General features: G+C 41.2%; 1 protein-coding gene across 1 annotated transcript; it reads right to left on the bottom strand.

Moving 5' to 3' along the window:
• Positions 1-220: 220 nt before the first annotated feature.
• On the bottom strand, positions 221-17,407 carry fam50a (family with sequence similarity 50 member A). The gene is made up of 13 exons (XM_037773500.1): positions 17,148-17,407; positions 16,776-16,860; positions 15,716-15,815; positions 14,277-14,401; positions 12,377-12,453; positions 11,859-11,925; positions 10,905-10,966; positions 10,686-10,762; positions 8,900-8,954; positions 8,219-8,267; positions 7,905-7,975; positions 7,295-7,405; positions 221-524 (listed from the first exon to the last, which is right to left on the bottom strand). The coding sequence occupies exons 1-13, from the start codon at positions 17,256-17,258 to the stop codon at positions 516-518; spliced, it is 999 nt and encodes a 332-aa protein (XP_037629428.1). The 5' UTR covers positions 17,259-17,407; the 3' UTR covers positions 221-515.
• Positions 17,408-17,697: the final 290 nt, after the last annotated feature.

The raw sequence follows: 17,697 nt of genomic DNA, 5'->3' as shown, positions 1-17,697 counted from the left end.
TAGGCGATGGGTGGAGGTGCAGCCTGCTGTACATGTTTTAACAGTTACGCTGCCAGACTAGTTCATGTTGTGTTGTGGGACTAGGAGGCACGTAGCAGGTTTGGCTCTCAAACACATTTTACAGTTAGTAGCCAGAGCCAAGAAAACCACGCTCACATTCAGCATAAACACACGCAGGAATGATGCACATCTCTTCAACAAAGAGGCCAAAGAATCCAAGTGTTGTTCAGTCCAGAGTCATAGCCAGGTTCATTTTTATTAAGCATAGAAGCTACAACATGTTTATGAGCTATTCACATATGGATGTTGGGGTTGTTTTCACAGGAAACATTGCATTGGCAATTCAAATACATCGGGGAAAAAAATTGTATTTCAAATACCAAGTCAAATTATGAATCAATACTTTATCAAATCTTGATAAAGCATTGATGAATATGTTACAATAGAGTAAAATAGATGGAAATTAACAACAAATTTAGCTTCAAGGATTCCAGAGACTTGAGAAGGCCGCTGTTTCACCGGATCTGAAAAACAAAAAGACAATATGAAAGATATAACATATAATATCCAAACTAAATAATAAATTGATAAATATAGCTGCAAGCTTGATTCTGGGCTTCAAGCCACCACAGACCGTAAGACGTTGAAAGCTGCGAGGTGTCTAGACCTTTGACATTTTCCAACACCTTAAAGATAATTAACAGGTTTTATGACGATTGGACGGATGCTCATTCATCTACGGCCAAAAGCTGTTCCAGGAAACGCCCTTTTTTTTGCAATGCTGTCACTCCCCTACTGGTCAATTTCAAAACATTTTGGGGGCTTGTTTCAACAGCTCCAGCCCATCTCCTAAAAATGCATTCTCAATGATGTTTGAAGTGAAACATTTTGTCGTGGATTACGTTTGTCTTTGACGTATTACAAATTTGTTTGTAAAGTCCGCGGAAGGACGCAGTAAGTGACTCGGGACGCACAGAGCAGGTCACGTAGTATGTTGAGCGACCATTAATGAAAGTTACGTGGAATAATAATGTTAATGGCATAACGAGTATAACAAGCGAGAAAGTCCACTTCAGGGGTGTGGGAGCGGGGGCGGGAGCGGGTGGGTCGCAGTGGATGGGTCAAACACTGGACTTTCCCGCTGTTCGCATCCCATGTGAGACTATGTGTTGCGTTTTTGTTTGTTTTGTTTCAATGTCGTAGTAATTTTAAGCCAAACCATGATGCTTTTTTTACTAAACCTAACCAAGTAGTTTTGTTGCGGTTTTTGTTTTGTTTTGTTTCAATGTCGTAATAATTTTAAGCCAAACCATGATGCTTTTTTTACTAAACCTAACCAAGTAGTTTTGTTGCGGTTTTTGTTTTGTTTTGTTTCAATTTACAACATTAACCACATGTTTAAAAGTGTTTAAAACCAGGCCTATGCATGTGTTTGGAACTGATGGCGCATCCCTATTGGGTGATTTCAAAATAATTTTATACACATGGTTCAACAGTATTATGAAACATATCCTGTGCAATTTCTAATGATTGGATACATACATTTTCTATTTATAGTCGGATTTGCGTTATACCAAGGCCATTTTTTTTTGCATTTGTAGAGCCCCCTTGTGGTCAATTTGAATGGAACATTCAGGGTATGTTCAAAATTATTTATTTAAACTGTACATTTCTTGATGATTGGCCCAGCAGTTGTGGAGTTACAGCCCGGACACACCAGGAACGTCAGGCGCCCGTGGCGGCTGCGTTACCTGTTGTTTTTTATTTCGGCGTCCGTCTTAACAGGTTAAAGCAGCCACACTGCCCACGTGAGACGCGCGTCTCAGCTGCATCTCTTCTAGAGAATAGAGGTCTCGCCTATTTTTGACGCGTGCCGCGTGTGTTTCACAGCAGCAACAGACAGTGAAGGTGATCTATTGACTGTATATCAACATCATACCAGCAGGATTACTACAGTTTTGATGTCTATCTGTAGAATATGTTACGGAGACGAAAGAAAAGTGAAGACTTATTTTTAAATCAACACTTCCTGCTTTCACTTCAAAATAAAAGCCTTCGAGCATTTTTTCTGTGGACAGAATTCCTTCATTTGTTAACTCGAGGCTTTTATTCTGAAATAGGTGCTGGACAATGTTCTAGAACATGCAGTGACTTGAAGAGCTCCATGAATTTATATAGTACCGGGTTTTAATTGTGGATTACTACTATTATTTATAATTTACCACACGTTTCTTAACCTTTCTCGGTCTAAAATAAATATAATTTATATTTGCCATTAAAAGGCAAACTCTATGTAGAAAGAAAGGGCTGACAGCAGCAACTGCAGCAGCAGAAACGCAGCAGACACGCAGCAGACACGCAGCTGAAATGTAGCTGAAATGTAGCTGGTGTGAATGCCCGACGTGTGAATCATGCAACCACCACGCCACGCAGCCACCACGCCATGCAGCCGCCACGCGCTCCTGACATTCCTGGTGTGTCCGGGCTGTAATGTAATATTCAGTCATGACCGTGTCCTTAACATGTCCAGTACAGAAGCCCTGAGAGGCAAGTGAGAAAAAAACAGGTGGAAAAAAGTCTTGGCAGGTGAAATAATTTTTTTTGTCAGGATCATTTTGTGTTTTTAAGTGTTTGTTGTTGTAATACAATGAATGTAGAACTAAAAGCATTCATGTTTTCTTCCAGGTGAGTTTGAATTTATCCATGCACTCTAAACACAAGGTACATATACTGTATTGTGTGTTACCAAGTTATGTAACATTACTGTCATGTATTTGTCTTGGCTAGAAAGGTTTATTAATTGGCACGAAACTGCCGTTCATTTACAAATTACCACACGTTTCTTAACCCTGTCTAAAATAAATATAAATTATATTTATAATGAAATGAAATGGCCATTAAAAGGCAAACTCTATGTAGAAAGAAAGGGCTGACAGCAGCAGCTGCAGCAGCAGAAACGCAGCACGCACACAGCTGACACGCAGCTGAAATGCAACTCGTGTGAACGCCTGGCGCGTGAACCACGCAGCCGCCATGCGCTCCTGACGTTCCTGGTGTGTCCGGGCTGTTAGGTCTATTGATGTGGTAGGCCAGGCCCTATTAAAGTTCATTGGTCACTATCTTCAAAAATCAATGAGATATCAATAAGCTCCTTATAACTTTTGATAAGCTTGGTCCAATAATGATACACAGAAAATTTGGTACACATCGGACCTATGGTTTAGGAGATGTCAAAAAAAATTAAAAATGGCAGAAAGTCTAGTCAGACGGACTTTAGTGGTTTGTAGAGTGAGTATAGATGGATGACTGTAGCAAGTTTCCTGTAAATCGGTTTCATGGCAAAGAACTTGTGAGAACTATTGATAAGAAGTGCAAGCTAATTGGTTGTTCCATTGCAACATCAGTGCACAGCAGCAGCTACGCTTTCTCCACTTTGGACTGAAGGTGACTACAAGATGCCAGTAAAACATCCATCTACAGAGTGCTGTACTAAAGTCAAACAAATTATTTCTATTCTATTGTCATATTTAATGTCTCTACCAAAATAGCCTGTGTTGAAAAGTAAAAATATTATATATATATATATAGAAGAGGGTCCAATAGACCACAGACCATGGATGTAGAAGAGGGTCCAATAGACCACAGACCATGGATATAGAAGAGGGTCCAATAGACCACAAACCGTGGATATACAGACGTAGGCAAAATCGTTGGTACCCTTCCGTTAAAGAAAGAAAAACCAACAATGGTCACTGAAATAACTTGAAACTGACAAAAGTCATAATAAATAAAATTCACTGAAAATTAACTAATGAAAATCAGATATTGTTTTTGAATTATGGTTCAGCAGAATCATTTAAAAAAACAAACTAATGAAACTGGCCTAGACAAAAATGAAGGTACCCTTAACTTAATATTTTGTTGCACAACCTTTTGAGGCAATCACTGCAATCAAGTGATTTCTGTAACTCTCAATGAGACTTCTGCACCTGTCGACAGGTATGTTGGCCCACTCCTCGTGAGCAAACTGCTCCAGCTGTCTCAGGTTTGAAGGGTGCCTTCTCCAGACTGCATGTTTCAGCTCCTTCCACAGATGTTCAATAGGATTTAGATCAGGGCTCATAGAAGGCCACTTCAGAATAGTCCAATGTTTTGTTCTTAGCCATTCTTGGGTGTTTTTAGCTGTGTTTTGGGTCATTATCCTGTTTGAGGACCCATGACCTGCAACTGAGACCAAGCTTTCTGACACTGGGCAGCACATTTCGCTCCAGAATGCCTTGATAGTCTTGAGATTTCATTGCACCCTGCACAGATTCAAGACACCCTGTGCCAGATGCAGCAAAGCAGCCCCAGAACATAACCGAGCCTCCTCCATGTTTCACATTAGGTACAGTGTTCTTTTCTTTGGATGCTTCATTTTTGCGTCTGTGAACATAGAGCTGATGTGACTTGCCAAAAAGCTCCAGTTTTGTCTCATCTGTCCAAAGGACATTCTCCCAGAAGCTTTGTGGCTTGTCAATATGCATTTTGGAAAATTCCAGTCTCGCTTTTTTATGATTTGGTGTCCTCCTCGGTTGTCTTCCATTAAGTCCACTTTGGCTCAAACAGTGACGGATGGTGCTATCTGACACTGATGTACCTTGACCTTGGAGTTCACCTCTAATCTCTTTGGAAGTTGTTCTGGGCTCTTTGGTTACCATTCATATTATCCGTCTCTTCAATATGTCATCAATTTTCCTCTTGCGGCCACGTCCAGGGAGGTTGGCTACAGTCCCGTGGACCTTAAACTTCTGACTAATATGTGCAGCTGTAGTCACAGGAACATCAAGCTGCTTGGAGATGGTCTTATAGCCTTTACCTTTAACATGAAGGTCTATAATGTTCTTTCTGATCTCCTGAGACAACTCTCTCCTTAGCTTTCTGTGGTCCATGTTCAGTGTGGTACACACCATGATGCCAAACAGCACAGTGACTACTTTTCACCCTTTAAATAGGCAGACTGACTGATTACAAGTTTGAAGATACCTGTGATGCTATTTACAGGACACACCTTAGTTTAACATGTCCCTATGGTCACATTATTTTACATCTTTTCTAGGGGTACCATCATTTTTTGTCCAGGTCAGTTTCATTAGTTTGTTTTTTAAAATGATTCTGTTGAACCACAATTCAAAAACAATATCTGATTTTCATTAGTTCATTTTCAGTAAATTTTTATTTATTATTACTTTTGTCAGTTTCAAGTTATTTCAGTGACCATTGTGGGTTTTTCTCTCTTTAACGGAAGGGTACCAACAACTTAGCCTACGTCTGTATAAGAGGGTCCAATAGACCATAGACCGTGGATATAGAAGAGGTTCCAATAGAGCACAGACCATGGATGTAGAAGAGGGTCCAATAGAGCACAGACCATGGATGTAGAAGAGGGTCCAAAAGACCACAGACCATGGATGTAGAAGAGGGTCCAATAGACCATAGACCGTGGATATAGAAGAGGTTCCAATAGAGCACAGACCATGGATGTAGAAGAGGGTCCAATAGAGCACAGACCATGGATGTAGAAGAGGGTCCAAAAGACCACAGACCATGGATGTAGAAGGGGGTCCAGTAGACCACAGACCATGGATGTAGAACAGGGTCCAATAGACCACAGACCATGGATGTAGAAGAAGTTGTTTCATGGTCTTTTGTCATGCTACTAGCACTACTAGCCGATAGCCGGTTGTTTGGGAACAGAGATGTTAATCCATCCAGACGGTACAGGCTGACAGCATACAGCCCATGGGTGTATTAGAATATAATAAAAATGCATAATGGCTGGTGTACAAACAGCCGAATCACTGAGTCACTGTTCCCCTGATTTAGAGGCTCTGTCAGTGATGTGTCGACCCTTCTATCTGACGAGAGAGCCGACAGTAGTAATTATTACGGCTGTCGATATTCCACCTGTGGATCTGTTCCTTCAATGTTATGTAGCGAGAGTGCACTTTACTTGAGTGTTGTTGTTTACCTTTTGAAACCAATGTTCATTTTTGGATGGGATTTATGCAAAAGTCTAAACCAAGTCAAAATTCTTGATGAATGTTCATATTTATATTAAAATATGTTTGGCTAATGATCTGTTATTCTTTTTCCTTATGTTTTATTAGCTTATAGGGCTGGATTTTTTTTTTTTTTTTTTTAAATGGGGAAATTAGTTTGGTTGTAATGTTCAGTAACTTGCAAAATTGTCTTTAAAACCAGCATGAAAATATTGTGATAAGATCGTGGATCGTGATCCTGCCTGAAAAAAATCGTGATATGGTGTTTTTGCCACATCGCCCACCCCTACATCCTCTGTTTTGATAAAAAAATATTGATTATAGCTACCCGCTTTAACAAATGTTACAACAATAGTACATACAAAAGTATTTACTGTAGTGTTCAAAATCATGGGCTAAAAACTGCTTAACTAGAATCTTCTTTCATCCTTTTCTTTCAACAAATATATTCACTTTATTTTATTCAGTATGTTTATTATGACTATACTACATGGTGAGCTGAATGGGAGGGAATGCTGTGAGATTGTATCTCTTCATCTTCTCTAACAGAAACAACACGGAGTAGAATTTGGAAAAGAATACATGTTATGACAGGATTTTTCAGGACAGAAGAATCTGGTGTTCCTACACAGCCACTGGCTCTGTAAATGGTAAACAAAGTGGCTCGGACTGAGCCACACAACACTATTCCAGCCAGGACAGGAGGGAAGAACATGGATGCATAAAGAGAAAGGCTGTGGCAGCAGGAGGGGATGGTAAATCTGGCACATGCTATTGTTGTGAAGGAGCACTGATGGGAGGAGATATTTATTTTGAGTGTTTAGTTCAAATAACAATGTCTGTCTCCAGAATTGCAGACCACACCTTTAACTGCCGTCGTGACAAACACTTAATTTGGGTAGCCTCTTGTTCTCTAAGTTTCTCTGGCAGTTTAACCCGAACAGAGAAGCATGACGATGAGAGCACACTGAGGTCAGAAGAGATTAAATCCCAGAACACTATGAAGAACTGCTGAGGCCTGTTGGATGAGCAGGTACATACTACACATCACGCCCAGTGGCCTTGCTACTAAATATGCACACAAAATTGTCAATCTCTGAAAAAAACGGGTTATCAATTTACTGTTAAAATCTATTTTCTATGGAAAATACACATCGGCCTTTTTACGTGTTTGAAAGATCAAATTTAAGATTAGATGAAACTTGAATGATCGAGGAGGGCAAACTGTGTAAAGCATGCTGACAAAATCTCACCGTATATTTGTCCCATTTCTTCTCAGGATCGTACGGCTCCCAGCGACTAGCGGGGAAGATGTGCTTGTTCTTCTCATACCAGCTCCTCAGCACCACTTTACCTGCATGAGACTTCAGGCAAAATAACACAACTGGGTTAACTTTGACATGGCCTTTTAAAAGTTACGTGCACTGCCTGCCCAATAAAAAAAAAGGTACAGGATATTTGAATGAAGAACCAACTGAGCATCAATATAACCAAGTCCTGTACCATGAATATGGAGAGCAGAAATCGGTTTAGCAAGAAAAATAAATTGAAAGAAATATAAATGTTGCATCATGAAGAAACGGGCTGCAGCCGATCATGAAATATGAAAGAAACAGACAAATCTGTCGATTGATTCAAGAATTCCATCCAACAATAAATAAAACAGAAATATTGTTTAAGTAATGAACCAAGCCCAGTCTGTCTTCGTATTTCTTATGATTTTTTTTTATATTGTATTGACTGATTTAGAGACCATCTATTGGTCATCTCAGTTTCTTTTGGCATTAAGGTTGACACTGGTTCAGATCAACCAATTCTGTCCTCTAACAATCTCTTGTTTGTGCCGTAAAATAAAATCGTCACCTCATCTTTCTCAACGGTGGCGTCATTCACCAGTCGGATATCATCGTGGACGTCGAAGCTGAAAAGAGGACCTGTGAAAAAAAAAAAAAGATGAACTGAGTGAGAAGGCAGGAAACACTGAATTCAGTTCAATTCTATTTATTTTTATAGAGCGTCAAATCATAACAGAAGTTATCTCGAGACGCTTCTCATGTTCATGTTGTTCCATATATTGCACAGAAAAAAAATACTTATGGTTAAATGTTATTTCTATACGTAAAAACAAATGAAAGTACTGTATGTAAAAGAGCTGAGAGCTGTTAGTGTTCACTTACCAGATTTGCCTCTGGCTTTGGTAACGATGAAGTCGTAAAAGCTGTGGTGCTGAATGAGACAAACAGGTAAAGTATGATCAAATTCAAAAAAGTGAAAATGCCACAGCTGCTGGACAAATTAAAACCATTTTTTTAAACAATCTCTAGACTATAATATCCTCACATTTTTGTAGTAATAAACAACAAGTCTACACAGAGCTTTTAATGAGCTATGGAGGTATGGGACTCTCTCAGAAGCTGGTGCCGGCGACCATCAACAGATGCAGCAATCACACGCATTTTCTTCAGGAAATGCAAATATTCTTAGTTAGCATATGAATTCTTGATTTATGGCCCAAATCGTGTTTAGTGAGATCACGGTGATCTTTGACCTTTGACCACCAAAATCTAATCAGTTCGTCCTTGAGTCCAAGTGCAGACATAAAAACCACTCACAGCAGGTCAAGGACACAAAGGTAAAATGGTAAGTCTGGGAAATGTTACAACTCCAGTGGAATATAAAGTCTACCAGTGCAACCAGAGAGTGATTGTTGGAGTGTGAAGACAGACGCACATAAGAGGTGTTGAATTTGCTGTAGCATTTAAACGTTGAAAGTGAAGTGAAACAAACCAAATCGTTACAAAGTAAAGCAACTATTGAGCTGTGGACTTCATGGGGGGTGAGGGGGTGTCGGTACTTACATGTGGGATTATCAGATCCTCTTTGATGTACATCAGCTGCTCTACTCCAGCAGACCTGCACAGAGAAGAAATCCAGTTCCACTAGATTTAGCACCTCCACTAAACCTGTCAAGTAGCAGTTTACATCCATGTCTGTCCAAAAAGGACATCACTTTATTTATCCTTTATTCCATTTGTGTGGTATTGGCATAATTAGCATATGAATTCTTGAGTTACGATCACAATAACCTTTGACCACCAAAACCCAATCAATTCATCCTCGAGTCCATGTGGACCTTTGTGCCAAAGTTGAAGTAATTCCCTCCAAGCAGTCCTGAGATATCGTGTTCACAAGAAAGGGACGAACGGGACGGACAACCTGAAAACGCGATGTCCCCGGCCACGGCTGTCGCAGGTGCAGAGGCATAATAAACATTAGTTTTAACTAGGGATGCACCGATACCACTTTTTTTCAGACCGAATACGAGTACAAGTACTTACATTTGGGTACTCGCCGATACCGAGTACCGATACGAGTACTTCTCTGTGCCAAAAGACCCTCGTTAACAGCCAGCTGGAGGGTGTGAGCGACACACGGCAGGCTGGGGAGTCTCGAATACGAGGCGGTGCGCCGCGACCGGCTCTAGGTCGGCTTGGAAAGGCTCGGGCGAAGGTGGCTCGCTGCCGCAGCTTTACAGTGCTCTGTCCTCAGTGCACCCCAACCGTGTCGTGCCGCGGCCCATGTAAAAGGCCCCAGGGGTCTGTGGCAATGTCGGCATCCCACCCGACCCGTCTTGAGACACGGACCAAGGAGTCTAACGCAGGCGCGAATTCAGAGGGTGAAAGCAAAACCCCGTGGCGCAATGAAAGTGAGGGCCAGCGCGCCGGCTGAGGTGGGATCCCGGCCCAAAACATGGTGACGAGAGGTTAATGTTGCGCTGCCGTTAAGTGGTGTTGGTGCCGTTATATCTGAGCCGTTTTGCGAGTACGAGTACGAGTACATGAGCACAGTATCGGACCCGATACCTGATACTGGTATCGGTATCCGTGCATCCCTAGTTTTAACACGTAAGGAAAGTGTAAGAAGGAAAACTGATTACAGTTTTCATGTTTAAAGCCTCTGTGTGTGTGGGGGATTTAATTATTATCAGTCAGACACTGACAACAATGCTTAATGCTATCATTGCAGAGACATAAAGTGTGTGTGTGTATCTGAGCAACTTCTATTATGTGGTTCTTTCCATCTCTGTTGTATGTGGGGGTTTTTTCAAGTAAGATCAGAGATTCTGAGCTTTCAACCACGTCTCAGGGTCCAAACAAAAAGACTGTGAGATGTGATTGAAGATTTAGAAAAAAGACAGCAAGTGGACATTTTAGGTGAAATTATTTTGTCCCACTCACTGTTCCCAGAATAATGTTTCCTCTGTCTGTGCCTGGTGCAGCAGGTGATGTTTCTTCTCCTTTGTCGGACAGTTTGACAGAAAGAGGACACAGGGCAGAGACGGGGGGGGGTATGACAATGCAACAAAGGTCCCCGGCGGGAATCGAACTTCCGACGTTGCAGTTATGTGCATGCGCTGTAACCACTGAACTACCAAGGTGCTCAAAAACTTGTGTTGCTTTGACCGCAGGTGTGTTTTCAGTTCTTGATTGAAGTTCATTTTGCCATTTCAATAATTATCTGTCAGGTAATATTTTCTTCCTGCACTCTCAACCAACCTGAGGAAAGGTGGGACAGAAGAACTCATGTGAAGAGGATGATCGGTTGTTACTACGGATGTGACCGATGATGAGAGTTGTGTCTCACCTGAGCTCACTGAAGTCCTTTCTGAGGACCTCCAGGGCCCTCTGCAGAAAGTTCTGGATGGTATTTCCCTTCTTCATCTACAGGTGAAATACACACAAAGACATGATGAAAACATTGAAGAGAGGAACTAAACTAATTATCAGTACTCTTCAGACCTTCTGTGGCTTTTTAGAGTTAAGTGAAAACAGTGACTAAGCGTTGGAGCTCATTGTGCTTTACCTTGACAGTCTTACGATGTCCAGAGCCATCCCAGTAGCTGAATGTGATCTCAATCTCCTCACCTGAAGACAAAAGATACACACCGTTATTTTGGATTGACAGTGAGTGTTAGTGTATGTTTGTTCGTATAGCAGGGAAAAGACAAAAAAAAGGGAGGAATTCTCCAAAGCTGAGACATTTGTCCAAACTGGGACAGAATTTCCGCTTGTGGTTATAGTTAAAGTTACGTGGATATATATTACTGAATTCAAAGCTTCCGTAGGCAGAAATTTGTTGGCATCATTGGGCTAAAATCCCATAATAACCGTTCAGCATATTGTAATTCAAGTGTTCTGGGAGAAGACTAGACTTCTGCTCCTCCTCATGGCTCTGTTTTCAGGCTTTAGAAAATCTAGCCTGTGACAGGAGACTTTGACCAATCACAGGTCATTTCAGAGAGAGAGAGAGAGAGAGAGAGAGAGAGCGTTCCTATTGGCTGTGCTCCGGTCATGTGAGGTCATGTGAGGTCATGTGAGGTATTCCCCAAGAGATCTCAACATGGCTGCCGGGTCACAAACTTTCTCATTTTACAGCTAAACAGTACACTACAAGATGATTCTGAGAACATGTGAAGAGAGAAATAGGCATTAACGTAACAGAATATTGATTCATATTTCATCAGCGCTGCCTAGTTTGACCGTTTGGTGAGTGATTGACAGCTGCTCAGAGACGGCAGCTGGACAGCAGACTCGAGATCAGCTCTGACTGCTTGTTTTCCTCCGGTCTGTGAAATCCTGCAGATGCCGTTAGGAGCACCGGAGGACACAGAGGAGCATGATTTTTTTCAGATTACCTGTCTCATGCACTACTGTCAGGATATAGTGACTGTTTTATAAAAATAACTGTTTTTAATCACATTTACTCCGTTTCTACCCACCGCAGCTTTAAGAAGTAACGAGTCATTCTGACACTCACTCTTAATCTTCTCCTGTTTGAGCTCCCATTCCTGCCTGAGTTCCTCTCGGAGACGATTCTCCTCCTCCTGAACACAAGAGGCAGTTCAAATCAGGTTTTTTGAGGAGGGTCATATTGCATTAAAAGAACATTAGAAACTGGAATAACAAATGGGCATGTCACAGTATAAAAATGACAAATTTACCAGTGTATTAACTGGATGAACAGACTTTCTTACTGAGCCACCAGACACAAGTGTTCTGGCTTTGTCAATCTTGTGAAAAATGTGAAAGTATATCTGGTTAGCCTGGTATTTACCACTTACTTCTTGCCCTACTACTGCTTGGCTTGTGTGTTTTTTCTGCAGCTTGCCATGTAAAACTGACCTTTAAATCCTACCAGCGTTCACAGTTCAATCTGCAATGTGATGACTCGCTCATATGAATTCAAATATTCCCAGAATTGCAATCTTATGTCATCACACGGTAAAGAAATGAGAACCAATGACTCTGGCAAACAGAGTCATACCTTCACCTCACCTCTCTGTCTCGATCAGGAAGGAAACTCGTGTCCACGTCCGGATTTTTCCCCAGTTTCTTCTTCCTAACTGGAGAGTCTATGAGACAAAGTCAAACATCTGTTAGACTAACTCTCTAATTAACATGTTTTATCTTGTTTAATCCATACGAAAAAGGTGTAAAAAAAAAAAAAAAAGACCAGTTTTGTTTCCAGTCTTTATGCTATGCTAAGCTAAGCTATCTGCCTCCTGGCTGTAGCCTGACATTTAGCTTACAGACGTGAGAGTGGTATTGATGATGTCATCTAATCGAGCGTAATACCAAAAATGTCAAACTATTCCTTTAAGATATAAGTAGTGCCTTAAAATACTCATACGGAGCCACACCTGACGAGTCTCCCCTTTACAGACATGCCCACTTTATGATCATCACATGCAGTTTGGAACAAGTCATAGTCAAGTCAGCACACTGACACACTGACAGCTGTTGTTGCCTGTTGGGCTGCAGTTTGCCATGTTATGATTTGAGCATATTTATATACATATAATGTTTATACATAGTACAGTATAACAGGGTCCTTATCACTGCTTAGAACATCACACAATAAATAAGCAAAAAAAAAATGAAAACGCAAATTTTTACAAGGAAGAAGTCATCAAACCTTCTATACCTTCTATATTCATATAATAAATGCATTTATTACACAGCTGTGTTGAAGACTCGATTCCAATTGGTCAATCACGGTGTACTGCGTTCTGTAATTTCTCTATAACAGACCTCTGCTATGTATAACAGACCTTTGCATTGTATAACAGACCTCTGCTATGTATAACAGACCGTTGCTATGTATAGCAGACCGTTGCTATGTATAACAGATCGTTGATATATATAACAGACCGTTGCTATGTATAGCAGACCGTTGCTATGTATGTGTTTTTATGTCAAAATATTGATTTCTTCAATAAGTAGCCATGTAATAAGCGGGATAATGTACAGCTAGCGGGTCATTGTTGTGAAGGATTCTTTAACAACATTGACCCGCTAGCTGTACATTACCCCTTACTTGAGCGATGACTTTGATGCGGCAACAACTCATTGCCTGTGACGAACACCTGTGTTTAGTTTGACTGGACTCCTCATTTTAAACCCCTGCAAGAACCTGTTTGAATATTCATTTTTTTTATTCACTAATGAAGCTGTAGCTTGGACCAAATCAGACTGACAGATTTAGGAGAGAAATATCTTGTTAACGGGAAACTTTGCCATTTTCAACCCTTTTACCTCATGTTTTGGTGTCCTAGCAAGTGAAAACAATTTCTGAAACTGGTCCAGTTTTGAGGGAGTATGCTGCAGACGACATGCCGCTAAACGGACTGCAATGTAATCCTCCCTGGCAATTACGCACCGTCAACGTACGTTCATTGAAGTGCTTGTTGTTGCCACTGACAGGCTCAGATTGAAATTCTTAGTGTCTGACAACATGATGAAAATGACCCTAGAGAAATACAAAGTTTTTTTCTTACCATTCACTTGATGTGGTCTGTTTGTTATTATGTCTAACCAAGTCTCGCAGATAAATATTCAGCCTCATCTTCCCTTCCTATCCAACAAAGCGCTTTGAGGTGTCGGAAGACTAGAAAGGCACCATGTACCATTTTACCACTCCTCTCTACAACACTGACTCACATTTCCACCGTTGTCTTCTGGCAGCAAGTCTCTCGCGAGATTTCAGAAGGACACGTCTCCTTGATTGAGACTTGGTTGGACACAATAACAAACAGACAGAACGTTTCCCTTTAAGCCGCACAACACAGATGAAATGAAGAACGCTTGAGGAGGTACAGTATAGACTTGAAACTGATTCTCTGCATTGCGTTTCTTATTTACTTAGTGCTTTCACATGCTTACATACAATACTCACAATCCTGCTCTTCCTCTTCGTTTTCCTCCTCCTCCTCTCCTTCATCTTCCGGATTGAATGATAAACTGGCTATTTTCCTCTTCTGTTCCTCCTTTCTCTTCTTCTCTTTCTGCTTCTCAAGCTTGCTGCACACATAAAGCATAAATAATGATAAAAACATATGACAGAGAGGAATGATGGTCATACCATCATCATCACACACTGATTAATAGGTACTACATACCTATTTAGATGTGTCTTCAATATAGAGTGTGGAAAAACAAGATTTGGTTTTACTGCTGGCCTCTGGTGTATAAGCTGCCTCTGTCATATTGGCTATGTTATTATTAATGCTTGTTGTTTTCATTCCTATTTAGTGCCGATCTTCTAGAAAACAGTTCGAGAGCACGAACCCTGAAGATAAATCTGGTTTCCTTTCAGCTTGGATATGATTGTTTCCATGAGAATATTAAATAAATCGTGCAGTGGATGAAGTTTGTTTTAAGGCTCTCGCAACAGTTGAAACTTAAAACAGCTGGACATTCAACCATGTTGTGTCATGTGTTGTCAAACTAGAAGAATGGAGAGATATATTATATGTTTTTCTTTTTCATTTTGTTTTGTTTTTTTAATGTCGCTGCTAGTTCCACTCTTGGAAAAGCTTCTATCAGCATTAATATCCTTAAATGCAACTAAGGACAACTTGTATTCTGGGAAAGCACTTATTATAAATCAGGAATTGATAATACCATCTGGCTTGTGAGGTTACAGTTATGAAGTCTCTCGCAACTTTGAAACAGAAGAAGCTTTACTTACACCCACAAATCTAATTAATGGAAAGTTGTACTAATTGAATTGAACTGAATGATTTTAGAGGCCTGAAGTTGGGTGGTATTTTTTTTTTTTTCATAGTCTCAACTCTCTGGTGACCCCTCAGATATATCTCGGGACCTCATGGTGGGTGCCGACCCCTGGGTTTGGAACCACTGGTCTTAAATATCATCGTACGTTGTAGCATTAAGACGTCCCTTAAAGGGGGCCGAGCTCAAACCATGAAAAAAAGTCCCACACCAAAATTACACTAAAAGACAGCCCTGTCCACATAGTTTTGCCCAAATAATAATAATAATAATAATAATCTGTTTAAGAAATAATCTGCAAATTTTGTGTTATATATATGTTAGTTTTGGTGCTGATATATTTTGAATTGCTGGGAGCAGCAATCAATAGTTTGTCTCTGCATACATACATCAATTCATGTGCACCAAAGACTTTTTTATACAATCAGAACGGTGGGATCTGCATTTCTCACAGTCCCTGTAACATCGAACATCATAGCACTACGTGTTGTGTAATCTGAACCACTATTACATGTTAACTATTATTCAAAAACAGACAGTGTTTTTGAGAATCTGTTAGTTTGTGACACTTAAGCGTATCAATATCTAGTAATAACTCACAGCATGAGCTCCTTGGACTGCTCCTTCTTGGCCAGCTGTTTCTCTCTCTCCTTCACCAGCGCCTCCTGCTTGGCCTTCATATCATTCAGTGTCACCAGACCTAAAGACAAAAACACCAACCACATGCATATTTTCTCTGAATGATGTTGTTCTTATATTTCCATAATAAAAATAATAATGATGATAATAAATTGGACTTATATAGCGCCTTACAAGAAACCCAAGGACGCTTTGCAAAGAGGGCACACAAAATCATACTGATAAAGAAAACAGAGGGAACATTTTTAATTAAAAGAGTGATGTGTAGGAAGAGTTAGAGATCAGAGGCCTTGATGAACAGGTGGTGCTTGAGGTGTTTTTTGAAAATGCCCAGGGATGAAGCATTTCTGATCTCAGGAGGGAGAGAGTTCCAGAGGGCGGCGGCCGCGACGCTGAAGGCTCTGTCGCCGAATGTTCTCAGCCGGGTGTGGCGGGGGGAGTGGTTGAGTGTGGGGTGATGTGCTGCCAGGGCCTAGTGCGGGTGAGAACCCTGGCAGCTGAGTTCTGGACATACTGGAGCCAGTCCAGGGCTTTGCTGGGTACCCCGGACAGAACTCCATTACAGTAGTCCAGGCGGGAGGTGATGAAGTCGTGAATGAGGGTCTCTGCCACGGAGTGATGGCCGGAGTCGGGAAATATTTTTGAGGTGGTAGAAGGAAGATATTGTGACGGATTTGATGTGTGACTAAAATGAGAGGCTGGAGTCCTGGATGGACACCTTGGTTGCGGACCTCGGAGAATAGAGGCAGATGGAGCTGCCATCCACATCCAGGAGGAGATCTCCAAACTTCCTGAGCATTGCCTTACAGGGGCCACAACCATGAGCTCTGTTTTGCTGCTGTTGAGTTTGAGAAGGTTTGATGACATCCATGTTTTAATTTCATGCAGGCAGTTGAGCAGGGACTGTGGGGGGGGGGGGGGGGGGGGGGGGGGTAGTGCACCTTAATAATCCTCTGGTCCAGGCAGGTGACAGGTTGTGGTGTAAAGAGGAGGTTCATGTGCAACAACTGAACATACTCACCAACTGTGCTGGACTTGAGCTCTGCCTCCACAGCATCATAATGAGCTGAGAACTTCTTATCAATGTTGGACTTGACCATGTTGTCCTGTGAGGAGACAGAGCAGACACACAACAGCTGGATTATCTCTAGGTAAGAGACACAGGGTGCCTATAGGAGACTGTAGTGGAATAATAAACAGGCTTTAGTTAAAGATCTGTTATGATCCTCATCCTGGCTCAACATGTGACGTCCCCTTCACTGACCCGGCAGGTCGCTGGCCCTCACAGACCTCCATACTATAACGGCTGATTGTTTTTTGACAAAACACATGGGGCTAAATTATAATATATAATCAATAAACAGGTTATACTTCAGGGTGAAAGGTTACAAACCTCTGCGATCTTCTGCTTCAGCTGCTCCAGCTGCTCTCTCTCTTTCTCTCGTTTCTTCATCAGCTGCATGGCTCTCCCAGCCTCGCTGGCAGCTCCTTTGTACTGCGCCATGTTGAGTATTAATCGTAATATGAAGTTTAATCCACTAATAACACAATCACAAGTCTAATTCTCAAACTAAACCTGTTTCTGCAGAGCTGTGAGAGCAGACTCAGACCTCCCGGATCACCACAACAAGAAACATGGCGACCGCGCAGTGCATGTTGGGTAGTTAGGGGATGTATGATGCCTTCAGGTACGTCAGGAAACTGCAGAATTTTGGTACCACAAAGCAACGACCGAACGTCTTGATGTAAAATTGAGAAAGAAGAAAAATATTTGATTTATTCAAATCACCAATGCAATATGCAACGGAAAGAAAGCCATAGAATATATTAGTGTTTATGAGTACTTATCATTTCCATCATTTATTATTCGTTTTTCTCATTGGCGGCTGGTGACTCAAACACTGGGGAGGACAGGAGGGAAACCCACGGGGTCATATTATTTT

This window comes from Sebastes umbrosus, chromosome 6 (assembly GCF_015220745.1).
Source record: "Sebastes umbrosus isolate fSebUmb1 chromosome 6, fSebUmb1.pri, whole genome shotgun sequence".
NCBI lineage: Eukaryota > Metazoa > Chordata > Actinopteri > Perciformes > Sebastidae > Sebastes > Sebastes umbrosus.
Note: the sequence above shows the minus strand (reverse complement) of the source record. Positions and strands in the feature narration are given on the sequence as shown.